We start from the raw sequence: 27,496 nt of genomic DNA, 5'->3' as shown, positions 1-27,496 counted from the left end.
ATAGCTTCGTGTGTCACTGAATAAAACTACTTTTGGCATGGTAGGTAACAGTTAAAAATGGATTTTTTTCCCCCCCTACCCTAAAATTGATGTTTCTCCAATGCAAAGGTCTAAAAATCTTGGTAGCTTTAAGCATCTACCTAAAATAAATGAACTTGATATTCCTTTTTGGCGAATACCGGTATAAGTGGGGTTGTTTGGGGATTTTTTTGGATTTTTTCGCTCTCCGCAGGATGCTTTGGTAAGGATCTGTACCTTGTCTCTAAAATTGGCACCTGACGAAAGCGCCTGGCCCCGGGGCGGGCTGCCGCAGAGCCCTTTCCTTCCCGCGCCCCGCGGAGCTCTGCCGGCAGCACTGAGCGCTCTGCCCTGCGTCGTGCCAAGCCAGAAGGCTGAGGAGAGCAGAACTGGTGCCAGTTCAGGAATTACACTGTCGTGGCACTCTCACAGTGTATAATTAGGGGCTGGTTGGGAAAATTTCCTTTCTATCGAAACATATGTTGTTATTCCTTCTACATTAGAAGTTGGAGATCGTGCACTCTTGTGACAGTTAGCAAAATCTTTTTGCAGGGAAAGCTCGGAGTCAACATCGAATTTTTTTTTTAAGAGTCGCTTTTGTGTATGCTGCAATGCAGTAAGTGGCTTGAACCATGTGGATATCTATTATATGATAAGGAGGACTGTGGGATACACGGGAGTGGGTTCATCTGGAGCAGAGATGAGCCAAGTCCTGTATGCTGCTTACACCTCCGACTTAAGCTTTGTGTAGGGGGTTGCTGCAATTCTTAACGTCATGACCTGCATGCAGACTTCAGAGGTCACTGGTGTTTCACCTAAAGACTCAAACATGATCTTTTTTCCCAAAGAGGTTAATATTCATTATTTTACTTCCTCCTTTCAATGCAAAATGTGTTACTGGTTGCTGCGACGTTCATTGATTTTGGTGCTTATGCTTTGTGCATTTTAAATTTGTATCAAACGCAGACTGCGGAGCTGCTGGCAGAATTTAATTAACTAACTTAAGTAAATAAAAGTAATGATAAGCAAAAATGGACAAAGGGAAAGAGAGAGAGTTAAGCTGCGCTGGTATCTCTTTGAGGATGCAGGCTTGCGTGATAGTATCAGCGCGCTGGCATTTCTGTGGAGCAGCCTGTAATTTTGTATGCAGACTCTTTTCCCTGAGCTTCCTTTCAGGAGGCTTTGCGTGGGCTCGCGTCCTGACCTTGCATCTCCGGCCAGCACACGAGGCTTTTTCGTGGGCTGTGGTGTGCACCAAAGTTTCCCTGAAATCCAGCTCTTTTAATTATTTTCATTAAAAAAAAAAAAAAATCCCAAACAATCAAAAATTTTTGTCAGAGGCCTGTTAAATTACTGCAGCTTAAACTTTTATTGCTTTTTGTTTGTAATTTTTAGTCAGCTGTTGGTAATTTTGTTGAAGGGTTTTTCTTAATTAAGGGAGGATCAATTTACGCTCAACGTTGAGGGACTTGGCAGAGAGGAGTTGTTTATAAGTAATTCTATTACAAATTATTTGTCTTCATACTGCATAGCCTATTGATCCAGAAACCAGTGAGAGATAAAATCAATGCTGTGGGTATTCAGTGGGTGAAAAATTATCTAGCTGGTAGGTCTCAAAATACAGTTTAACTGGATGATCATCGTGGGGGGGGGGGAATATGTGTAGTGGGAGCCCTTAGGGACTGGTTCTTAACTCTTACTCTATTTAATATATGTATTGAGAATGGTTTTGGGGGAACCAGTGAGGAATGAAGGAGGAGGATCGCTGGTATGAACAGGTAGCCACCTAAGCATGATGCAAGCAAGTAAGGTGTATTTTCACGGAGCCAAAGGGAATTTCACAAATGCAGGTCACGCTTTTGGGGTAAGATGTTTAGGCAGCATTTGCTCTGGAAAGGACTTGGAAGTAGTCCCGGGCACTGCTAGGAGTTTATCCTGAGATGCTGCAGGAAGCCCAAGGTAAGGACGTTCTCCAATGTGGGGCACTTTGGTTCGACATGCAGAAGGGTAATGCGTTCAATAGCTGCAAACTGAAGCGAAGCCAGTACAGGCTAGTTCCCACTTTGACACGATGGATGATTAATCGTTGGAATAGTTTACCAAGGTTCTGCATTTCCCAAGACTGGAATTTTTAAATTGAAATTGCATATTTTCCTAAAAGATATGGCCAAGTCCGGCCACAGCTATTGGACTTGCAGGAGGCAGGAGCTGAGGGAATTCCTACGGCTTGTGTCAAACGGGCTGATCAAAGTGGCTCCTTCTGGCTTTAAAAATCGGCGTTACAGGCAGATTGCCACGGGGTGTTTCGTTTTGTTTGCCTTACAGATTTCTTTAAAAGACATTTTGGGTTAGAATTTTCCTGTTAATCCAAATATTATCTTCCCAGGCACCATCCCCCAGGTGATCTGACCCGAAACAACACAGGCTGTCAAAACACCATATTCTCATGCAAAATAAAAAAGAAAGAAAAATTGATAGGGAAGGAATTGCAAGCGCTATGTCCTTTCTATATAATAGCCTCTATTTCTTCCACTGTGATAATTTTTTTTTTTTAATCACAGACATGATCTAGACGCATTCTGCCACATTAGCATGTGGAACTACAACACATCTTGATCAGGCAAAATTGTTTTTAATTGAATGCTTATGAGCCTGCATTCCCATGAGATGAAATTGGAGCAAAACTACTTTCACACATTTCCATTGTAGCAGTTGGTTCAGGGACTGTGTGTGTGTGGGGGGGGGTTGTGTTCATACGTAATGTCTGGCAGTTAATCAGATGGGGAGGGGCGGGGGGTTCTTATTCTTCTGTAAATATGTAAATAAGCTATGGTTTTGAAAATAAAAAGAGAGATGTTCTAAAGCTTGCCCGAAGAGTTTGGGAGGATGCTCATAAAATGAATGTGAGACTGAATACGGTTTAAGAGGTTTTAGAAATCAGAAAGGATTTATGATCATATGAGCCACTCCTTCTGCTTAGACACCAAAAACCTTACTCAAACATTGCATTTAGGAGCTCTGACAAGTCATTGTAGCTGGCAGGGTGGAGTGCAATGTGGGTATCCTTTATCTTGTCCATCTAGATGTGCACTTCTATCTGCTTCGGTTTCCCAGACAGTGTTGTATGAACTTTGGCTAGTGAAGGCAACTTAGTAAACTGTGTAATTGTTGCCTAAATATAGAAAAATGTTCACTTAGAAAATAACAAACATATGCTACTGATTCAAAACATCTTACAATTCGTTAAATTAAAGGACAGATTCTCACCAAAGCTACACTGTGGCTTATGCAGAAGTCTTCTTCATCGACAGGTTATAGCTGTGATTCCAGGTCTTACTGTGAGATGGTGGAACTAGTGGAAAGTACTGGCTGCTGCTAGAATATACATTAATAATTGCAGTTAAGATATTCCAACCAGAATGCCTGAAGTTAAGTATCAAAATCTATACATATTTTTACTTTTAAATAGTATGGAGTACCTACATCTTCCAGCAAAATTGAGAACTAAATGTTTACTCGTGCATGTGGATGTTGAGAGAGAGGTTTGGGTATCTATCTGTAACTGGGTAGTAGCTTAAATATTGAAATATTTCAAGAAATCTCTCAAACTTGAGAAGCAAATGGCAGAAAATTGGCAGAAAATGCAGTTTATATCATAGATGGCTTCCATTTGAAATACGATTCAATTAATGGGCTTTTGTGGGGTGAGATGTGTGGCCGAGTAGTTTGCTTGTTTGGGGTTGATTGTGCGAGCACACCTGGTTGTTCTGCAGATACCGACTGACTTCAGGATGCTTAATGGCCTGCTGGTTTGATATTGTCTGGCTGTATCCAAAAGATAGACCTTATATAGTAAAACACAATGTTGTTTTCAGTAAGCCCAGATTTTCCCAAAGCAGATGTCATGATAGGTGCTACACTGGAGCAAGGGAATGGAACTTGTGTTCCATTCACTTCCATCCAAGGGAATGGGCCTACTGAAAATACCTGAGAGTTTTCGTTTTCCTAATGGAAAATTCCTTTAAATGGCACGAGTATGGAAATGTCCATTCTTCAGTGTTTAATATTTGATTGACCATATCAGCAATTAGAAATTTCATCCTCGTGGCTCTCCTTCCGGAGGAGCTCTGGGTGGTCTTTCAGCCATTCCCATTTCATGTTCAATTTGTTGAGTGTCCGGCAGCGAGGCCACGGGAACGATCCCTGGCTCCATGCTCTGCCGTGCTGCCCCGGCTCCCCGGAGAGGCCGAGGAGGCTGCCTGGAGCAGAGGAGCTGCGTCGAGCGACCCGTGAAACATTGCCGATTTGCTTAAGGGGGGGGTAACTTAAAGATTTGGGACCTGGCATCCAGATTCATGCATACTTACCTACGTTATCCAAAACACTCCAGATTGCAGGATTAGTAAATCGTTGTAGGAACTGTTTCTTATGTTCTTTTTCTGTTCCCAGCTTCTAATTGGAACATCAAATTATGAGAACCGTCATTTTTTCCTACATTTTGGTATCTCCATTTCTAACCACAGTGTATTTGATCAAGAAATGCAGAGGTGGGGGGAAAAAAAGGAGAAAAATAGTCAGCTTTTTCATCCTAATCCTCTAAAGGATTGGTTTAAGTTGTCTAAGGAGGCTTTGGATCCCTACTCTACAGCAGGATGTAGAAGTTGAGAGCTGTGAGCTATTCTTAAGTGTTTTTGTTCTTTCGTATTTGTAAGCTGAATTTGTGAGAAAACATTGCGAATGCTCCCACTGCATCAGCCGCAGATCAGAAAAAGCAGTGGGAGAGGAAAATAAGAACAACCACGACTGGTTTCCAAAGATGACTAATCCTGCAGCCCCAGTGTAACCTCCAGGACAGTGATTAGCATTTGGCTTTTCTAAATGCTGGAAATGTTTTCTGGGGCACCAGCCTAGCTGAAAACTAGCTTAATATTTATGCATTAATGAAAGAAGGTTTTAAAGTTTCAATTTATTGTTCCTGCCTCATGTAGGTTGTTGTTTTAAATACCTATGGGTGCATGCCACGCGGTGTCACATCACATCTATGCTCTATAGTAGTTATCAAAACGTTTTATGAAGGAGGAGAATCCAGTTTTATGGATAGGATAAATGGGGGGACATCTAAGGGAAGTGACCCATGAGGCCAGTTCTAGTGTCAGGAATAAAGAGCGTGTCAGTGATAGGTTTTTCTATTCCCAGTTGGTTAAAATCCAAATCCCAGATTGAAGTGCAGTCTAGTTGAGTGCTCTTCCTCTGAGCAGTGAGCTCAAAGGCGAAGGTTGACCATCCTGGGAATTGTGCACCGCTAAAGCTCTGACGTGGGTTTGGTAGTGCACGGTCCTATGAAGAACTGTGCCTTTTTAAAGTAGGAGTTTACTGAGCTCTGCTCTGATTGCTCTCTGGCTTTGCAGAGTACTTTTATTTTTAAGACAATTCAGCACGGGCATTTTACTTTCCTCCACAGTGCAAGTCCTTGGAATTACTTTCAATTTGCTGTTTGCCCATCAGAAAGAAAAAAATTACTGATTTAAAAAAAAAAATAAAATCAGATCTTTCTGATGTTGCATTCCTGTTATTAGTCTTTAAGCCATCCTCTTGCTACTGCGGGATTTTACCCTAAAATAATTCCCCAAAGTGCTCCTTAGTGCAGTTTGGGTTTTGCAGAAGATGTTCCTGCATTGATTTCTTTTTAGTTTCCAATAGGCAGTGCTTGTTGCATTTTGATTTACAACAAAAGAAGTTTTCAGTCCACCTCACTGTCTATTTATCTAGTGTGTATTTTGTCTACTTGTCTTTGAGGATGTTATGGGAGATGGTGTTGAAAGTTTTGCTTAAGCACAGAGGATTGGAGTGGCTCGGTAGGGCACTTTCCTGCTGAGAAGGGCTTAACTCTGGTGAGCTTAGGTATGTCTGGGTTTGGTTTTATTTTCTGAGTGAATACATTCCTGTAATTAAGTGTATCAGTTATAATCCAAGTATCTACAGCTTGGCTGAACTCGAAAGCATTATAACTATCTTTGGTGTTCATTTGAGAGCCCTTATACTGCTTGTACAGTTGATCACCTTTTGCAGATTGGTTTAGCGATCCAACTCTCTCCGTTCGTTTGCCAAGGTGGAAGGGCATCAACATTCCAAAGGATCCAGGAAGGCTGCACTTTCTTTATGTGCTGTGTAGAAAGGCAAACTGTTGATGTTTGCTTTATCATCATGCTAATTTTGTTCTTGGAAATGTTCTCCTGGCTTTGGGGAAAACACAGCGTGACCTGGAACATGGTAGAATTTGTCTGTTAAAAGTACCTTTTGGGATGCATTTTTCAGGATTTTCTGATTTGATGGAGGCAGAGAGAATTGCACAAGGCAGTAAGATGTATAAAACTGAGTGGGAGGTAAAGCACAACCTCTTTTCTCTGTGGGAATGAGGTTAATTTCCAAATAAATTGAAGACAATGTAAATTTAATTACTGTGCGACTTGAGGGATTGGGACTTTAGAAAAATATATCATGTTGGTTTTGAAGATGGAAAAATATTGCACAACTGCGAGTATGCTAGCATGAATCATTAAATCAAATCTGTATCGTTTTTCCCAGCAAACGTGAGGTTGGTGTGTGTTTTGTCTGAAGTCAATAAAATAACCTTTCTTCAGAATGGCAAGTAGAAAAAAGGTAATTTAGGATGACGGCGTATGTGGGAAATAGTAACTTTTTCTCCTGAAAAAGTAATGAGTAATAACTTTGAAACGTTACCTAAAATAAAACCTGCTTTCTGTTGCATAACAGCAGTTTGTGCTCGTATAATGTTTCTGACCCTTAATGGTAACTCCTTAGCTGAAGAACAAAATGGAAAAACCTGAAACGCAGACTGCGTTCAAGGGACTTGATTGAGCTCTGCCAAGGGCGGGTTACGAGACGTGGGTAAGCTGTGTTTTGCTGAACAGGGCAGGTAGTTTTACGAGTGCCGAGCGTCGGGTCGGACCCGGAGGTCTTCCGGGGACGCTGCCACTGCATGCCGCGGCGAGCGTGGGAGGAGTCACGCTGCCGGCCAAGGCGGTGGCTTTGCCAAGTCCAGTATCCCAAACGTTTTTCTTCCTTAAAGGCTTCCAGGTGACCTGCTCTGTAACTGCCATCTTTCCGCAGCGACGAGTATTTTAGTGCTTTTCATACTGTAATATACTTCTGCAAATGTTTGGTAGATGCTAAAGACCACGTTACGTTCCTGATACGTGCGTGTCGTGCTCGGAGGAGGATGCAGGAGTTGCAGCTCTAACTGGTCCAGGCCCTTGCTCTGCAGATCACGGAAGGGCTGAGGCTGGAAGGCACCTCTGGAGATCAGCTAGTCCAACCCCCTGCTCCACCACGCAGGTGGTTTTTTCTTTTATGTTCTTCAGGAGCCATAGAAGAAGGGGGAAAAAAATCTCTGAACTCTCCAAATTTATCACAGCTTTCAACTGACACGGATGTGAGGAAGGTCAGCGTTACTATTCATAATAAAGATACAGAAAAAGCAGCAGCTGAAAGGCGCTGTAGTTATTTCTAATAGATATGTGGAAATGGGCATGCATGCTGCTGAGAGGCCCTATCTACATGGAAGTCTTAAAAAGAAAAAAGTTAAATAATAAGAATTAAGAGGATGCTGTTGACTTGCTTCCTGTGAGGTTGACACAGCTCTTCTACTCAGTTGAGCAAAGCTAGGCTTGGGCTTCTTAAATCCAAATTAACCCCGTACAGCGTATGAACCTCAGCTCTTTCCATGGTGAATTGAACTCTCACAAAATGCTCCGGTATCTATAGTTTTGCTGAGTGTCCGCTGCAGTCGGGTTCTGCCTGGGTATTAACATCCCTTAAAAAAGAAAAAAAGAGCTTCATGGTTGCATTCCTGCTTTGTGTGTAGTCGCTACGATCACGCACACGTCACGGAAATGTGTATTTTTGTTTCTGGCTGATGGCATCATTCATATCCTCTAGTACCTGAACTTTCTGTAAGTAGCACAGCAACGACATGCGAAGTATTTAACGGCGTAGCGCTCGCAGCCTTGGCTTGGGCACGCCAGCTGCTATCACAAAACACTTTCCTTTATGAATTTGTGTGCTTGGTAAATGCTTCCTTTCAATGACATGGATATTTTTCAGGCTGAAAAGACCTATTCTTTATTTCCCGTCTATTTTGACATGAATTTTCCTTTGGAAGAGGTTTATTTATGTCTGGCTCCCTTTTGAAAGTTTGTATCTGGGTACATACATCCACAGAAATTCAAGAGGGGATCGATGTTAACATTGCAATGAAGGAGATAGACAACTTTTATTTATGATATTTATTTTTAAAGTACATGGTTGTTATGCTTTTACAGGAAATGTTTAGTAATAGAGATTAAACTTGATCTTGGTCTCAGTAGCGAAAAGTACTTAATATATTACATTGATTATTTAATGTTATCCTGTGTTTTTCTTGCATTTTTCCTCTTTTTTTTTGAGTAGTCTGGCAGAGGTACTTCTATGCCCCTCAGAAAATTTTTAAGCATTTCAGCCTATTTCTAAGTATGTATATTTGCATGTCAGCATTATTTGCATAGAAGCAGTGTTTCCAGCAAATATCTCTCTTTCCCAGAGGAAATTGTGTGTATGTGTACGTGTGTGTGTGTATACATTTATATGATATGAAATCATGTACTGTGAATTTTGATTTCATGATAAAGTACCATACATTTTTTCTTAGAAAGGTCTATTCTCTACTCCTTCCAACATCTTTCATGTCCAACATTTGAAAGGAATGCATAGTTGTGAAGTTGCCTAAAAATTCTGTATTTGCTGGTTTGAATGCAAATCCTTTGACAAACCTGGGTTACAAATCTCAATCACACAAGTTAAGATTTTTTTTTTTTCTTATGTAGTTAGAGAGAATGCTTTTGGATTGAAATAGATGTCCTTCCTCTTGGGAAGTGAGAGGTGCAAATAATGAGATGTCCTGGTTTGGGGTTTTTTTGGTTGTCTCTGTAATGTCCCCAGTAGTAGTTCCACTGTAGAATCTTGATAGCTCTGATTTATGTTCTTCATTTATTCCAAAAATGTTTCAAGTTTCGTTAAAATTTGAAAGAGGTTTTATATCAATAAGGTACTTAAACTAAATATGGTCATTAGGGACATGTGAATACTTTCCATGACTGTTAGTGCAATCCTGCTGGGATTAATGCAGAGGGAATAGGTCAGGTGTCCTGCCTGATTATACCCTAAGAGAAGGTCAGCATATGACGAAAATGATAAAACTCATTCCTCTGGGGCAAGAATGGCAAAGAGACCTTTTGGACAAGGTGTTGAGGAGGAAGAAAGAAAATATATGCTAAGGGAAACCACGGCATAAGGCAAAACCAAAAGCATCTGTCTATAGCAGGATGATGTCTACTCCTAGCAACTTGATTCTTATTCCAGTGCATTAATACTGAAACTCAGTTTTACAAAACTAGGTCAAAGCTATGACATTATTTCCAGCATCCAAGGACAATGCAGTAAATGATTCATTTTAACAACGTAGGGGCACTGAAAAGCTGAAACTGTACAAAATGTTGCTGTAAGGAAAGGGCGCAGGTGATGAGCAATGCGAATGCTCGGTGGTGGAAAGCCAGTTTAAGACGTGCGTATTGTTTAAGTCTCAGCTCAGTGTATAAGAGGAGTGTTAGTGTAGCACAGCAGTTTTCATTATAAATGTTGCAGTGACCTGAACGCATACAGATAGGTGTGTACACATGCACACTGTGCTTTTAAACGAGCCAGTGTTAAACAGGAGCTGCTCAAAGAGTAAGGAGTTGGTCCTTCAGTTGCATGGCAGTGATGTCTTTTTAATTTTCTTGTTGTTCGGTTGTTCAGAGCCCGTCTTTGTTTGTCTGGGTGGGAGTTGTGCTCGGACCGCTTTCTCCAGCAATTTCCTCTGCTTCTCACCCACAGAGTTTTGTCCTAATTCAAGGCAAATGTCTTCTCTCAGCAGCTATGAAACATTGGCTCTATTGAATTAACTGCAAGTGGATGAGCTGGAAATATTGTGGACCCGTTGCCCATTCAGTTTTCATATAAATTGTTAACAGGGCAAACACAGGGAATATTAAAAGGAATTGCATTCATGCCTGGAGACTCCTAAGGCAGATTCATGGCGATTTAGCTCAGAATGAACCTTATAATTAGCCTGACCCTTCCTGAGTTTTAAAAACATACGTTCTGTTTATACTGGACTGCATACGCTTTTCCCCATAGCTTTAAGCCTTCCTGAATTTAGTTTGCTGCTTGCAAAAATACAGAAAAATACAGCAGATAAATAGCACTTAGCTAAGTGCTTTGCTTGAATCTGCAGCATCTATGGGGTTTGCCCGGGGGATCTTCCTCTGTAGCAGTTTGCACTCGTTATTGAGTTTATACTTTAATGTGACTTGGAGCAATGAAGATCTTGTTTCTGTTTAGTATTTCTCATCCTTGCCTGATTCTATCCTCTAAGTAGAGTTACAAGGATATTATTTGGCATGCCAGACAAAAGAGGAATGAGATTATCTGTAGCAATATACAGGGGAAGGATTTTCCTACTTTTTTGTTGCTTTTACTTCGCTAGTGACAGGAGCATCAGTTTTCCAGCATGCATTGGAAACTGTCCAGGAACTACACAACAATTTATGCCTTCAGTTGAAGAATGCATTTCCCACTCTCTGCAAATTAAACTCCAGACTAACTTTTGTAAATATTTACTTTTGCCTCACCAGATCAGATTCTTTACTTCCATATTTTTTCTAGTCTCTTTGTCGTCTTGATTCCATTTTAACAGGAAATCCTGTTTGCTAATGCAAAGCCTTAATTAATTTTTTTAAGTCACTTCTGAATTTGCTTGTATGCTTTATACCCCAGGCGTATCATGAACATATATTTTTCTAATTATTAATAACAATTTCTTTGAGTGGCTGTACTATAGAATGTCTTTCATAGCACATTGGTTATCGGTCTCAGTTCACATGTAATCAGATAAAAGAATACTCTTTAAAATAAATGATGAACTTTTGAAATGAAATGAAAATATCTTGAACCACAGAATCACTGAATAGCTGGGGTTGGAAGGCACCTCTGGAGATCAAGCAGGGTCACCTAGAGCACGTTGTCCAGGACTGTGTCCAGTCGAGTTTTGAGCATCTCCAAGGATGGAGAATCCACGACCTCTCTGGGCAACCTGCTCCAATGTTCAACCACCCACACAGTAAAGAAGTGTTTTCTTAGGTTCAAGTGGAATTTCCTGTGTTTCTGTGTATTATGACCAAGTTCAGGACTGTAGGATTAAAAGAATGGTCTTTAATGCTTGTTGTTCAACAGGAAGATGGGATAGAAATCATTTGTTTACCCAGGATCATATTAAAGTGATGCTTTGAGGTTTTCCCAGGAATAGGTTGTGTGTCTCAGCTGCTTGCTATTTGCAAGGGGACACAAACTTGCATTTTGGAGAAGGCACTAGAGAAGAAAAATCAGAAAAATATGCCTGGTCACTGGCTGGAGAATAACCTAGCAATACCAGACCATTTGGCACTTCTTCATTCCCTGGTCCTTTAAGTGTTACTTGGTAAATAAGTCCATCAGGGATGCTTGGACAAACCGTTTTATTTTCATACGTTACCTTTGTGGAGATTGCACATCCTAGGTTTGTTGGCTTCACATTATCTCCACAAAGCGGATGGACCTAATGGTAAATGTAGCAAAGATATATTCAGCAGAAATTAGTGTCTTCACTTTACGAGATTAGAAAGAAAGATACAAAGTATGCTCTTATTTTCTGCTTAGTGGGTTGATATCTTAATTGGTTCACCCCTCTCACCTGGGAGCCCAAATGTCTCTTGAGCAGTGGAGTTGGGTTCAAGCAAGGAAGAGCAGTGCCTCCCTCTTCTTTTGAAAGTTTCAGTCAATGTTGAGCCCATTTCCTCCATCAGTACCTGTCCGTGGAGTGAGCCTGCGTTGGAGAGTCCTCAGAGTTCGAGATGGCTTCTCTCTCGCATTACTTCCATTTATGTGACGTTAGAGCTTGCGTAATAAAAATGCAAAATGTCCCAAGAGCTCTTCAATGGACTGGGCTTTGGGGGACTTAGTGGTTTTTCTCCACTATTTCTCCTAAATGGATTTTCTTTCCCATGGCCTCATTCCTTAGGTGTTGATCCACATCTGTGCTAGGATGCGAGTAGAGTTCTTCTTCCATAACATACACTTTTTTGCTGTAATAACTTAAGCAATAGGCCAAAATGAAGGAGTGTTGCTAAAATATAGAGGAATTAAGGTATAGTTTAAACTCTAAGACTTCAGGTTTTGAACCTAAGATATTTTCAGATCTTGTCTGTATGAAGGGGTTGTCTTCTAATACAATTGCAATGTTCATGTGTGAGTTGTGAAATCCTGTTGTTTAAGGAACATTTGTATAACGTGAGGTTTCAGTGTTTATGGCATACATTTAATTCTTTAAAACTTAGAACAATACTACATTTGGCATGTGTGTGAGTGCGGAGAGTAGGAACAACCCAGAACTTGCAGCCTCTTTTTAGTCTTCACCTCTTCCCGATTATTTCTTTCCAGGATATTTAAAATATTGCATTTGAAATAATCCTTTGTCATGGTGTGGCTTTCAGCCCTTCCCTGGTTTTGGTTCGGATAGAGATCGGACGTTTCTGGGCAAAGGGACATTTGGAGTATTGTGACCCCCCCTCCCGATCAGTTGTGTAATCTCTGACACAAATCTTCCTGTTACTATGACTCCACTTCTGAACACGTATCATCTCCCTTCTATCCGAACAGACAGCTAAACCTCTCCAAATTTTCATAAAGGTTTATGAAATTTAATATTTAATCATTGCTGTCTTAATTACAAGAGCCAGCACAAGTGACAGATGTTTCTCTTCTTGCCTCCCTTGTAACTGTGCTGATGTGCCAGCCTAGCAATGAAAGAATTTCATTTTGAAGATGCCTTTCCAGTTTTACCGATCCTAATGATAGTGATTTTCTTAATGCCACTAAACCCACAAATGCTGTGAACTGAAAAGTCTCCCAGGAGGATTTTGTTGTCTGCATCTTTCTTCAGATTATGGATTATGAAGAAAAAAAAAAGCAAGTAAAAATTTATGCAAGTTATTCTGCAATATTCCTGCCATCTGTTTTGATGCAGTATGTGTAGAGCATTACCTAAATGCATATATTTTTAGGACCAGAAGAGACCACTTTGATCGTATGATCATATGCTGGAGATCTTTCCGTTGGAGATCATACGATCTCCAACATAACCCAGACCATAGGGACTTCCCTCAATCCATTCCTCCTTCCGCTGACATTTCTGTGGTTGAACTAGAATGTTTAAAACCTCCAATCTTTAACGATTTCCATCACTGTCACAGCACTTGCTAAGTTATTCCAGCAGTTATCTACCTTCCCTGCTAAAGCCATAGTGCACTGTGAGTAGACATGTCTACTCTTACCTGAGCTGCGTGACGCTGGGAGCAGCGTGAAGCCAAGGGTTGTCCCCAAGACCTAGGAGTCTCTCTCATTTCCCGTGTCTGAACTCAGCCTGAGCGTAGATTCTTGGTAATTCCCAGTTGTCTTTTGGCGTATAACCTGGATGCGCTTTAGGAAGAGTCTCGGTCTGGTTGGTCTAGTCTTTTTTAGTTGCTTCTCAACTCTTACTTTGTGTCCAACTTCTTGAAAGATAAAGAAAACATTAATAACAATGTCCTTCTCTCTTTATTTGTCACTCCTATGACGAATGTGCCATTTGCAAACTTTAACAGTTCTACTTTCTCGTATATCATTGATGTACATCAGTGATGTATATCATCTTACATGTCATTTCTATATCACTGAAGGTATTTCAGTAGCTTCAGTTAAATAGCTATTGCCCTTAGAGGGGCCAAGGATATATTCCCGTTGGACCCTGCTAGAAAGACTGATTTGAAAACCGTGTGGTTACAGGTAGATTTTTTCAAACTGGTCAGATGGCCATTTTTCAGTCCATTTAATGCATGTCAGGTTGCTTTTTATCATTTTAGTTTCTTAATAAAAAATTCCGCATGGAACAGAGTCATATAAATGACACACAGAAATCTGTAACAACAGTGATACTCCCTTGCCTGATTTTCTCTGTAGTCTCGTTAAAAAAATGGCTCGAGCTTGAGGAGGTCTGTTTTTCTATGCTGATGGTGTCCTCCTGTGAATGAATCTCGGAATACGTGTTGCGTTGTTACGCTCAGGATTGCTTCAGACTCGCTGGCATGTGACTATCTTGGGTCATCGCATTTGCTTTCTTAAAATAAGGTACAACAGTGCCTTTCCTTCTCGTATCTTTAAATCTGGCCACAATTTTTTTTTTCTCTCTCATCAATTTCCAGCAACTTCTAATTTTCTAAAGCTTGGATTTATTTTTACCTTCTTATTTTAATTCCCTCATCTTTTTTTCCTTTACAGATAAAAGTTCCATTTTATGCATTCATTTCTTGTATGTGAGAGGAGTGCTTTACAAGCTGTTTTAATCTCTGCTGTAAACTAGACTTTTTGCAGAAAAGCATAGTTTTGTTTTTTCTTTTTTTTTTTTTCCCCCAGTTGCGATTTTTGGCGGATCAAGAAGAAAGTTGTTAAATGACTTCCCATTACTGGCATTTTTCACGCCCCTCTCCACAGGCTTTGTGGAATTGGCTTTTTGAAAGCGTTAAGTTTGTATATTCCTGGTTTGAATTTTATTTTGTGTGCACATACCATATAATCAAATCACTTGCACTTAAGCAACCATTACTGTTTAGTCTGTAATCATTTATTTATTGATCAAGGTCCAGCCTTGTGTTAAATTTTAAAAAAAAAAAGTTTCCTCTGTATTGAGGGAGTTAAGAAACCAGTGCTTTCGTAATTTCTGAAAATCAGAAATATGAGACCTTGAGTTTATCTTTCAGACTTGAGTCTTCCTTGTCGGTTCAGTGCATCCGTAGCGTGATTTGATGATCTGTAATAGATGCCAGCTGTTATTTCATCTAGTTGTTATTCCAGCCTATTATTTTGCTTGCTAAACATTGATCTGTAAGTAATTCAGTGACTGAGAGCTGGATTGATGTACTAATACATTTTAATTGTTCAGAACATAATTTATTATTATTATAGAAAGTCTATAATGGGTGAGATCAAAGGGTCATGTAGCTCCATAGCCTGTCTGATTGCTGTCAATAGAAAAAAAAACTTAGAAACAGGACAAGCAGAGTAGTAGAAAACCCCATGTTATTGTCAGCCTGTGTGGGCTGTCCTCCATGAGCATGTAGAATATTTAATTTTCAATTTGATCTTTTCAGCCCAGTTTTAGTGGGGCAAAAATGATGTGTGACTTCTATTGTACATTACATTCTCTCTGTATATATATACACATACGCATATCTGATCTTACCCGGGGGGGTGTGTGTGTATATATGTATACACATACATATATGTGAGTGTGTGTGTATATATATACATATGCATATATATGTATATGTGTGCATGTATATATAGATATATATATTTATCCCTGGAAGACCATGGAGATGTGGCTGCTGCAAAATCAAGTATCTCCTTTAGCATGCAGTGTTTGTTGATGATGAAAGACCCATATGAACTAAATTTCATGAAATGCCTTTTGAGGATTGTAACTGAATCTGTTCTGATACTCTGCAAGTGAAATGGGTATTTCACAAGGTGGTTTTCGGAGCTCGAGGGCATAATGAGAAGTGAATTATTTGGTGGAGAAGTTTAAACCGTTTCCTTTGGGAGATTTTCTCCTGCTTTCTGGCTGTAATTCTGTGGGCTGTTTTCATTCTCGGTATGAAAAGTTCCCAGCTACGTGTCGCTGCCCTCATCCTGCTGCGTCAGTTCGACTGATCTCGGCGACTGCTCTCTGGAAAGGATAACTGATATGGGAAGGAGAGGCTTTGGGGCTTTTTTAACCTGAATATTGGTGTTCTGGGCTATGGTCCCACAACAAGTGTTTTAGCACAGGTGCAAAGTCGATGAACTGTGGCAGGAAAGCAGAACTTTGCAGAGGAAAGCCCTGGTGCCAAAGACAACGTATAGTAGGACTTATCTCCTCGTTGCCACTTTAGAAATGGAAATCAACCACGAAGGGCTTGGTTATGCCACGTTCAAGCGCTCTAGTTTAGTTACACTACACTTCTAAGTTATTTTAAGGAAGCAAAAATGAGATATGAAGAAGAAATGTTCTTCTCTCTCTTTCCTTTCTCCTCCTTTTTCCCCAGTTATCTCCATTTTTGCCAGAGAAGATAATTTGCTCTCCAATATTCCAATTCCATGCAGGAATACTAATATATGAGCGTTTTCCTCTTCGCAGGTATTAAGTAAATGCATTTTTCAAAATCCTATCCCCAATTCTTTTGCTTTATACTTAAATTTCATTTATAGCCACAACATTATGTATTTTGGAAAAAAGGTTCAAAGTCCTTTTTCCTTTTCTTCTTCCTCTTCATGAAATAAATAAACTCTATCTTCTGGAGCGGGCTGATGCCGCGTGTAACCTGTTTCTCCTGCCCCGCCGTAGGCATCGCTAGGTCGGTGCTAGCTGATTATTCTGTCTCCGCAGCACTAGATGGTGCTGATGGCAGCATCTCCGAACCGCGAGGCTTCAAAAATACTGGCGCTTCTAAAAGTAGCGCTGCTATTTCAGGTGAATGACCAGTTTTCAAATCCAAATTCTGATTTGAACAAAAATTTCACTCTGCAAATACAATAGCTGATTGTGGGAAGGAAAAGGATGGAGAGTCTATTAATATATCTTATTTCTTTGTTGCCTCTTCCCCTTTTAACAGGGAATGTTCTCAGTTTTTTGATGAATAGTTGTGAATTAGTGGGAGGTTGACATTTGTTCCCAGGAATTATATTGTGTCAAGGCTGTGCATGGTTCTGTCTGATAGCGTAAAAGAAAACAGAAGATTCCCAGTGCTGGGACAAAGCAGATTTCCTCTGGTCTTGGTTGCTCATTTGAGGAAAAGGTGTTCATAACATTGTCAGGCATGTTGTGTTATCCTGAAAACCCTAAATGTTTCTCAGCTCACATAACCATCACAGAGAATAATCGTTTTGGAGTTTTGCCTGATGTTTGGGCCATATCAGCCCAACCGAGATGATCACCACCTCGCTGAGATCATCCCCATGGGGCCGGGACACTGGCAGCCAAGCTGCCATCCCCGGTTTGGCCGTCTGGGCTCGAGCACGTTGCTCGGTCCGTCAAATTCAAATTCTCCGACTCAAACGTGGGGATGGCGCAGTGTTCCTCAGTTGGCTCTTGTGCGGGTTAATTGGATGCCTTCAGCACAGCGAAGGTTGTCCTCAAACATAAGCTGTTAATCTAAGAGAAATCCAACTGGAGAGGTGCTGGAGAATGATAGAATTTCTTGACTTGGCTCTTGAGAGCTATGATTTGGTCTTAAGAGATGTAACTAATTCCTTGTGGCTCCCCGCGAAGCATGTTGGAAAAGCTGTTGCCTCTTCCTGAGACTCTTGACTAACAATAAGGGGACAAATCCCTGCTGCTCTGAGGAACCTACTCCTACGTGCCGTGAAGGCTACGATAGCAATGTTACATTTTAAGGAAGTAAAAAATAAAGGCGACTTTCTCAAATTCTGAGCAACATTTCTTTAGGCAGAAAAGCTTTCCAAGCACGTTCCTCAGAGCACTATATTTGTCCCAATTCCAAGAAATGTAGGTTATCTATAATATAATACTGCCACTTATTTGTTCAATTATAAAGCTGGCGTCAATCTTTTCTGACTGAATCTGGTGAACGAGGAGCCTGCCACTGCTCCTTGTCCCAAGAGCACGCATAACCAAATTCAAAGAGCGACACACTTAAGCAATAGTGGCTGTCGTTGGTGTTTATTTGTCAAGACGGCCCCCTTACCCTCCAAGGACCATCCCAGTTATCCTAGGAAACTCTGGCTCCAAAAAGAAGCCAGAAGAATATTTTTAAATGCAGAAAGCCTTAAAGCAACAACCTGTACCAAGGTTGGGGGGGAGTATTTCTTGCAAATACTATCATCTGGATTTCTGAACACATGAAAAAGAATTTTGTAATCAAGCATACAAATTGGGGTGGAAAGCAACCCGAGCTATTCAGCCAGCCAGATAGTATCCACTCGGTCCGAAGTCTCAGAAGAAGCCAGGAGAAAGAAAGAAAACATCTAGCAGCTTCACAGATCGAGGCTCTGGAATAGACCATTTTGGGGAAAGCAGATTTCAGATTTAACATGATCTCATGCAAATTGTTCTCAGCAATTTACTTAGCTGCTTCTGTTGTGTCTCTCTATGCAGTATTTGAATGTCCTGCTTGTACCCTTTCCCTTTCTGAAGGTACCAGTTAGTTCCCTCTGCTTCAGTGTCCATCTCTGTGTGTTATCTGCTGACTGATATCCCTGATTTATGTATCCAGCAGCTTTATGGAAACATCTGGCCGTTGGAAGCTACCAAGCACTAGCAGCAGTCCTTTAGCCACTGCTACTGTTTGCTCCAAGTCTTTCCATGTCCCTTTGCACTCAGGCTAAGTTCTCCTTATGTATCAAATTATACCACCCTCTGCGAGTGTGGCTGGGCAAGGAGTGACATGCTCGATTCCACACCATGCTGCTGTCTGCCCTCCTACCCACCTGTCTATCAAGCCCCAGTATTTCCACCAGTTTTCCTGTGCTGGGAATGTTATAGGCTCTGTGCAGCCTTACTTTCCAAATACAACTATCGTCTCTCCCAAACTCACTTTAAATCATAAGATTATTGTGGGAGAGGTCTGTCCTGGATTGAATTTGTGAAGCCCCGTGCATCTTTGGGTTTGCATATTCGGTATTATCTTGTGAAGTCTATGGTTACAGCCTATGTACGTGTAGTATCTGGTGATGGTATTATTTGTATGACTGACACAAAAGAATTATGGTGGGATTTTTTAGTGATGTAGGATTGCTAATTTCATCAAATTAACGGACTTTAGAAAAAAAGACATTGACATGGTCTTTTCAAAATGCACGGAAAAATGTTTAGTTCTCTATGTGTGTGGACATCTGACTTCACAGATTATTTGTAAAACTAATATGATGCTTCATTGACTGGAGCTAAAATAAATTTGAGAAGTACACACTATAGTAAAATGCATAAACTCAACCCCCGGATACCCAAACATTCTGTTTTATACTTGGATTCTTTCTGTACTAAACAATTAGGTCACTGAAACAAAAAATACTGATGATAAGGAAGGAAAATAAGTATATTGCATGAGATGTTGAACTTAAAAATTGCATTTTAATGAGTATATATTGGTTATGAATTCAGAATGCATGTATACCATTAATTCTGTTATAAGTTGACTTTTAAGAACTTAACTATGAAAATATGTTGTTCTTCTCATGATTTACAGTATAGAATATATTTGTAATTCAAAATCTGCTGTTGTTTATCCCAGATGTTTAAAAAGAAAAAAAAATCTATGTAACTGTTGTGCATTGCATTGCACTTCTAAAAATCTCTTTATTCAGGTTTGTGTATATAATGAAGTACCTCTTCTGACTGGATTGTCTATCTGAGAGTATAACTGTGAATTTACATGAATATTTTTCCCCTTTTTTTCCAGCTTGTTTTCTTTGTTATCCAAAAAACACAACAAAGTTTTGGAGCAAGCCACGCAGTCCTTAAGAGGTTCCCTCAGTTCAAATGACTCTCCACTTCCCGATTACGTGAGTATTGAGCTTAACGTTCTCGTAGGTGCTTCAAAATAGAAGTGATACATCCCTAAATCTGCAAAGACTTATCAAAAGTGTGACAACTAAGCAACCACTGACACCAAAATATAGGAACGTCTATGAATGACATCATGTCTGACACTTTGTTTAAAAAAAAAAATTACAAATGGCGAAACCGCAGCTATTCATAGCTAAGAAACTTACCGTACGCTGTCAACTTACAATTTCCAAGACATTTGCATTTCGAGATATTTATACCATGCAGTTAAAAACATTATTTTTAAGAACAGGACTTTGGTATTTGCAGTATGTTAAAATGCCTAAATATGATTGAAAACAATTCCCAGTGAGCCTTCGAGAGAGCACTGCAGTTTTGGATCAAATTGGCTTGTTCTGGACGCTTGTGTATACGCACAGCTCTTACCAGTCTGCTAAGCCACTGCCCACACAGTCCGTGATTTTGTAATTTAATTGCCTGGGTTTTGGAAAATCTCTAGCTTCATTACAAGATGGAGACTTAAATAACATCTTTGTATTACTTAAGTGTCTTTGGTTTATACTCATTTGAACTTTCATATAATATTGCGTAAAAAGTTATCTTGATTTTTTTTTTCGGTTGCTGTGTGTTTTTGAGGATAAAAATGTAACATCTATTTTATTTTGAGAGTTAATACATGTTCCAGGACACACCTGTCTGAGACTTTACATATTATATTACTCTAGCGTTAAAGTCATAGAAGTTTCAAAAAAAAAAAAGAAAAAAGAAAAAAGAAAAAAGAAAAAAGAAAAAGGATTAATTTTATATAATAGTTTAATAACTTTAATTTAATTCAACTAACCGGGTTTCTTAACCTGCATCTCTTAGTTACTATTGTACTATTGTTGGCATGCAACATAGAAACTAGAGGCATTTTGCTATTCAGAGACAGGCTGGTTTATAGAGCAAATAAATCACTTGCAGCTTTTTCCTATGTGTCCTTTTTAACCTTATTGTGTCTTAAATCACAGTAAGTTCCTTACAACACCTGTAATTTTAGGGCCTCTCCAAAGTTGCTATCTGACCTTTGATTTCTCAGCTGTTTTGGAACCCCAGATGTTCCAGAAAGACGCCCCTTGCACTCAGCTGTATTTAAAGAGTAGTAGGAGATGTACAGCTTCTGTTTGGCTTGTGAGATGATACCCAAGCTGTCTTAAAGCTCTTTCACCAGCATGGGCATGGACAACCACGTGCCCCGTAGCCTTCAGATACCTCGCAGAGCATTTGACGTGGCAAATGGCCCTTCCCCTTGGGTTCGGTTCTCCGTCAATATGACCTGACGATGTAGCGGCACCCTTGTAAGAACTCCCATATTTTGGATGCATTAAGCATTTCTGGCTGTTCTGATTGGTAAGGCGCTCGGGCTGTATTTCTTAGCGGTGATTAAGCCCGGTGTCACGTCAGGTCCTGACTTAGGCATGGGCATCGCTTGTGTGTTCGTGCTGCTCCTTTGACCTTGTGGTTCTTTATTGATCTGTCTTGGACGGTTGCGGTGTTTCAGTTGGCTTCCATGCCAAAGCGATGTTGCTTTGGTGTCGGCTGAGACATTGCGGGGCCTTAGTCAACCGTCAGGCATCTTCAGATGCCTAGATAGTAGGGCCAAAATTTTTAACACTAATTTCTATTCCTAATGCAGGGACTACAGCTGTGTGTGGCCTGTTGCCTGAGGGATGATACTGGCTTTATGAAAAGAGACCCTTAGATTTGCTCACCTAGGCAAACAAGTTACCATCCTCAAGTTCAGAGGAAAGAAAACAGCCTGATGTGCACATATATATTCATAGATGCACACGCACGTATTTGTGAAGCACTGCTGGGTTGATAGATACCTTTGCTGAATTTCTTCCTTTTTATTGTTAGGATGGCGTCAGTCAGAAGGGTGGGGAGGAGAAGGACAGCAGTTGTTTTAGGGAAGAACAGAATTACTGAAGTTTATTGCCTGTATTTTGAAAGAAGAATATGTACTTTTATGCATGGCTTTTTTTCCACAATTACTCAGGCTCCAACTCAGTCTGAGCCTACTCAGTTGACAAAAGTTGAGGCAAGGTTTTATTTACTTAGCTTGAGCATCACAAGCATAGTCTGCTTTTGAAAACCCACCTTTATTCTGTATGTTGTCTGAAAGCATGTGTTAGATTGGTGCAAGAATGCGCCAGGAGGCTTAAGGACTATAGATCCTAGGAACCGAGATAACTTAAGTGTCTGAAGTCCAGAAACGTGTAATGACTGAAAAGGGATTTTCTCTTTTCCACCTCTCTGTTCCACCACTGTCTACCAGCATGGAATTAAAAAAAAAAGGGATGATGCTGAGACTGCATTCTCTACTCCAGATCTATGTCCAGAGGTTTCATTCAGACCTGTCTTAAATGTTTTAAACATGCATTTCTCATGATTCTTAATTCATTTTTATACATGACTTTTTCTTATTGTGTTCTCTAATGCAAAAGTGAATTTGCATGGTACAAAGCACACATGGGAGTAAATCATACATAAAACTGTTCCAGGTGTTGCTCATGTTCTCCTCTTCCTTTGCATGTCTTTCTACTCATTTGTGCGTACTAGACTTTGAAAATTAAATGTGGTAAATAGCGTGCATCCCTTCGTAGGGCCAGGAAGGAAATGGGAGGAAAAAAATTGGCATCTGTGTTCTTTAAATGAGCCCTGTCCATCGTGCACATCAGATGAGGCAGTGATCCAGTTAAAGTACTGTGGTACAGTGTGCTTGCGCATACAGCAAAGGGAAAAAATAACAATTCGGCAACACAGTCATATCTTAATTTCTGAGTGCTCAAACAGTAATAGTGTCTCTTCTGTATTTTCTTTGCATTAGTATAAAAAGCTAAGTTTTTGACCTAGTCTGCAGTCCCTAACCTGCTGACTGATGGTGGTAAAAACATGCTTCTCATGGTCCTTCTGTGAGTATCTGCTGCTGACTGCCATCAGGTCCCCGATGGACCGACACAGCTCTGGGTTTCTTGCTGCGAACTAGAATAAGGAACAGACCCAGCTGGTTTTTATATCGTTCTTGTTGGGGTCTGGGGGGGCTTTAAAAAAGAAAAGGGTAGTGGGTATGGGGTGGTTTTGCTTATTAAAGCTAGATCGGTTCCCTGGTCCAGTGCACAGCAAAGCCCCGAGAAAGCGTAGTCAATACAAGGTAGTGAAGGGAGGTGGCCTCATGGGGACAGGGACACGATACAGGCACAGGAAGATGCAGCCAGAGGGGCGGCAAGAGGAACCCCATATGCTAGTGTTGCTGCCAAAAAGCGGCGTCATCAAATAAATCCCATCTTGAGATACAGGCTACTTGGTTAGACCAATTCTCAGTCTATGCCATGCGGATACTTTGCTGACTAGTCATTTAATGAGTTTTTTAATCGGTAGTATTTTTGTGGGAGCAATTACCTATTTGAAATAGCACACTTCCCCAAGTTGTCCCCATGCCCAAGTATCTCCAGACTTGAAGAAATGTGAAAAATCCAATTACATTGTTTATAGCTTTCTTACATTCAGTGAAAGCACGTTTACTGAAGCTTTTACCTAGCAGGATAGCCCATAATTAAAATAATTGAGAATTGTGCTTCTTTCAGTCCAAATAAAGAAAATTACTCAAATATACATTAGGATGTAAGAAAAAATTAAAAAGTTTATAATTTGTTGACTCATAGACATGTAGCAGCATAACCAGAGGCATGGTGACTTCCCACGGAAAGCAGTGCATCAGACCTGTTTTTGGAGCTGCAGTATGCCCAAACTGTCGCTTTTTAAGGATTTCATAGCATTGTGTATGAGCTTGGAGCACTTCAGCACTTGGTGTACCACAGCTGGCAGTAGGGATCCTCCTCAACTCTTTCTTGGGAGGGAGGGAGGGAGGAATTTTGGCAAGCTTATGCCAAGGGTTCAGAATTCTCTCCCAGATTTACTGTAAGAATTTATTTTATGTAAAATTTGAGGAAAATGAAAATCAAATGTAGGAATGGTTTTGCAGCCAAATAATTTGACAAGCATCATCACTTGGGTCTTCAATATGTATTTGGCTACATAGCTTCAATTTGGTTTCTGAATTTCTTTCAACATACTTTAATGCAGTGTGGACAGGGGATTTTATGGCAGTAGGAGCTCAACCTTGTTTTCGTGGTGGTGGACTTGAGGACTTAGTTAAATGAAGACTCCTTGGAGCGTATTTTCAGACTGATTCACCACCTGCGATGAGCACCCAGGCGCTGCTGTCTGCTGAGAGGTCTCAAATTCTAGGTCTTTATTTTCAGGTTAGTGGACTAATGTCCACGGGGATTTTACCTGCAGCCTGTTGTTGGTTAATGAAGCTGTATGGATCGAAAATAGCTTAGGTAAGCTGATTGCTAGCCACATAGGGAAAATTGTAAAATTCATTTCTGTTTAACTTTTTGTTTTACTTCCTAAATATTGGCTATAAAAATTAAATGTGGTTTTCTATTCCAAATACAGCTTAAACAGGAAGGATTTTAAATATAATTCCATTTAGTGCTGAGACCTACAATTATTTCATACACAGGACTGTCACTGGAGCACTTGGATGGTGGAGGAATTTTGTCAGTGGTGGAAACAACGCAGCATAGGTATGCTGTGTTGTCTAGAAAAATGTGCTCCTTTGAATACGTGAAGAGCCATCCTTTAAACTGCTGTCCAAAATCGGCTCTTTCTGCGTTAGCTGAGGTCTGGAAATGAATGCGCATTGGTGATTCGAAGTGAGATGTTGAGGGCTCTGGATGCAGGGAGCTGGGTGTAGCGAGCGCTCCTGATCAGAGCCGGCTTCCCTTCTCCTGGCTCCTTCCCAATCTAGTTAAACTTACCTGCTGTGCGGGGCTAATGCTCTAGGGAGGCCTGGGATTCTGCAAGCATCAATGAATTCTTCTCTCGTATTAATAAATAGAATTACATTTTGTGTTTGTGTGATGAGACTTCTGCATTTCTTCTTCCTCACTCTCCTTTTGCAGTTTGTGCTCCATAATGGGCTAAATGAAGTCCAATATTTAGATTCTTCTTTGATTTTTATCCTTGATTTATATGGTAAATAGAAAGCAGCTGTCTGTTTAAGCATCTAATTCTTGAAACTCTTCGGCCCCTCAAGCGTCATCTGGAAATAATGTAGCTTGTAAAACAAAGCTAAGAAGAAAAAGCAATGTTTGTTTTATGTGGGATGAATGACTTCAGTTGGGGTCCTTCTAATTCGGCCATTATGAGGGTTATTAAAAAGCAGTATTACAAAAGTGATTTCAAAAAAAGATTTTTTTTTGTGACTTGTATCTTGTGATTTCAGTTGATTATATTCAAAGCTGCAAGTACTTCCTAAATGGTCTGTCATTCCGGTTCCTCCAAGACAGAACCAAACTAATCTCTGCTATACATGGGTAGATGTTGAATGGTTCTCATGTTTCATTTACTCTCTAGAAAGAAATTGTCTTTTATAAGTAAGGTCTACATATTTATCTTGTAAATATGGGATTGCTAAAGAGTAGTTGAAATAAGGTCTGTGAACTGGAGTATTAGCCGTCTTTTAAATGTGATGAAACAAATTTAAAAGCTGTAAATTTTGGAGATTCAGTTACAGTGGATGAAAGATGACAGTACCATACATTGAAAAGAATGAAGTAAGCCTTATTTTCAGTATATGCAATTTAGTCATGACTTTGCTAAACAGCTAAAGCAAAATTAATGTTCTGGAAACATATAATATTAACGGTGTCCTAGTATCTTTTACCCATGGTATTTGTCTACCACTGCATTGTCATACATAAATCCTCTTCTGTCCCCTTCAGGGCAGTGACTCATCTTTTTCCACGTAATAGTTTGATCTTTCAGGCAAGGTTATGGGGTCTTCTGATGCTCACGTGTTTTCACGAAGGATGGCAGAGTTAATGATTTTAGCCTATGCAGCGTGTAACAAGTATTTCATTCACTGTCAGTCTGAACAATATTCAAACTAAATAAGAGCTGTAGTGTTTTGATGCCCTATAACATGTTCTCTGTTTAAATGGATATGCTGCAGCTCTATCTTATTTTTTTTAATTGTCTGAAGAAAAGTACTAATGCAGAACTCTGCCACCAAAGATAATGTTTTCCTAATGTTAACGTTTTTTAATGTTAACTGGTTTTCCAATAATGTTAAATGCATGCTACAGTTAAAATGTTCAGAAATAGGAAGTCTTCTCCAGGATCATCCAGTGACTATACTAATGATGTAGAAATAAAATTAAACTAACTTCCACATAAACTGGTCATGAGAGAGTTAGTGGGATGTAATTAATATTGTTTAGCTGGTAGTCTGTAAAAAATACTGCTTATCAGTAGTTTTGCTGAGCATACCAAATGTATATAGGCTCTTTTGCTGCAGTTGAATAGACCATTGGCAGAATGGGAAACTTCTACCAAATTAGATTAAGACTCCACATTGACATATGTCCATATTTGACAAATACTGACAAGAAAAGCTGAGATCATTTATTTTGTCATAACATTTTTTCAAAATTCAGAAGCCATGTAGTTTTCACAAAAGCATTTCAGTCTTTCTTTTGTGTACGTTTCTTCCATTTTTATATGTGACTAAGAAACTAGGTATGGGGCTTTTTAATTGCATTAGCCATGCACTGTTAGTCGTCTGACTTAGAGGTTCCACGTTTTTTCACATTTTTAGATCCCTTTGTTGGCTACTTTAACAAACTACTTCAAATACGATCATAAAATATTCTTTAGGATGTTGTTTGTTGACGGTGGTATATGCTGATATTTGTAATAGTTTTTTGTAAGGTGTGTGGATTCTGGCAATTTAAGTTGCATTCAGTATGAAGGTTGCCTTGTTTTGTGCTAACTTCCTTTCTTTCTGATTACTCTGAGTTGATGGCTTTTGAGGAGAAGTGACATTTCAGTATCAGGTTATTCTTGGGTATGTCTATCTCCACTCCAATTTTGAGCCAGAGGCCTATAAATACATTTGCTAAATATTAGTCATCCCCTCCTCCAGATGAATTATATTTTAGTGCAGAGAATATTACTCCTACCTAATCCCCCTATTTTTATATCATCAAAAGATAGCATTTTCAGAATAGACTCAAATAACCAATCTAGCCCAAATCTAAAGCAAGCTCTTTCATTTAGTAATAGCAAAATTCTGCAGTTCTGTCTGAATCCTTAATCAGTTCTTCCCTTGAAGTCAATTGGAAACTTTCCTGAGAAGACTCTGCATGAATTATCCTTAAACAGAAAGAACAAACTATCCTAAAATTCTGTGGCAAAGATGCTGCTGGCGTTCAGTCTGTTTAAACTTTCAAATATGGGTATGGAGGACTAATGATTTTTGCAGTTGGTTTTTGCATTGTCGTCTCTTTGCTAATACACTTGTAGTCAAAGGATTTTTGGACAAATACGTTGTAGTTTGCAAATACACAAAAATGTTCCTCATTCACTTTACAGGAGTTCCACAAAAGTCTTGTTGGTCTCCTGTGTTGTGTGTTACATATACAAATTGTATTAAACCTTATTTCACTTACAAATTCTCATTACTTGGGAAAACACCACATTTACTGTCTGCAGTTTATTTTAGAATATTCAGTGTTGCAGCAGATGATTTTAGGATCATCTGATTAAAAAACTTTGATTCTTTAAATTAATAAGACGTGGAAATAAATTCAAAGAAGTGGAAAAAACTTCTGACGTTAGCAAGTAGATCAGTGCATC

The 27,496-nt window shown here is 39.8% G+C and overlaps 1 protein-coding gene across 2 annotated transcripts in view; it reads left to right on the top strand.

Annotated features, from left to right (window-relative positions):
• Positions 1–27,496, top strand: part of LOC135324913 (dymeclin) — a 218,362-nt gene that overhangs the window by 136,441 nt on the left and 54,425 nt on the right. For both annotated transcript variants that reach the window (XM_064501988.1, XM_064501989.1), the window contains exon 14: positions 19,641–19,743. In XM_064501988.1, the coding sequence (XP_064358058.1) occupies positions 19,641–19,743 (103 nt within the window). The remainder of the gene's footprint in view (positions 1–19,640; positions 19,744–27,496) is intronic.

The sequence above is a fragment of the Dromaius novaehollandiae genome, chromosome Z (assembly GCF_036370855.1).
Source record: "Dromaius novaehollandiae isolate bDroNov1 chromosome Z, bDroNov1.hap1, whole genome shotgun sequence".
Taxonomy (NCBI): Eukaryota; Metazoa; Chordata; class Aves; order Casuariiformes; family Dromaiidae; genus Dromaius; species Dromaius novaehollandiae.
Note: the sequence above shows the minus strand (reverse complement) of the source record. Positions and strands in the feature narration are given on the sequence as shown.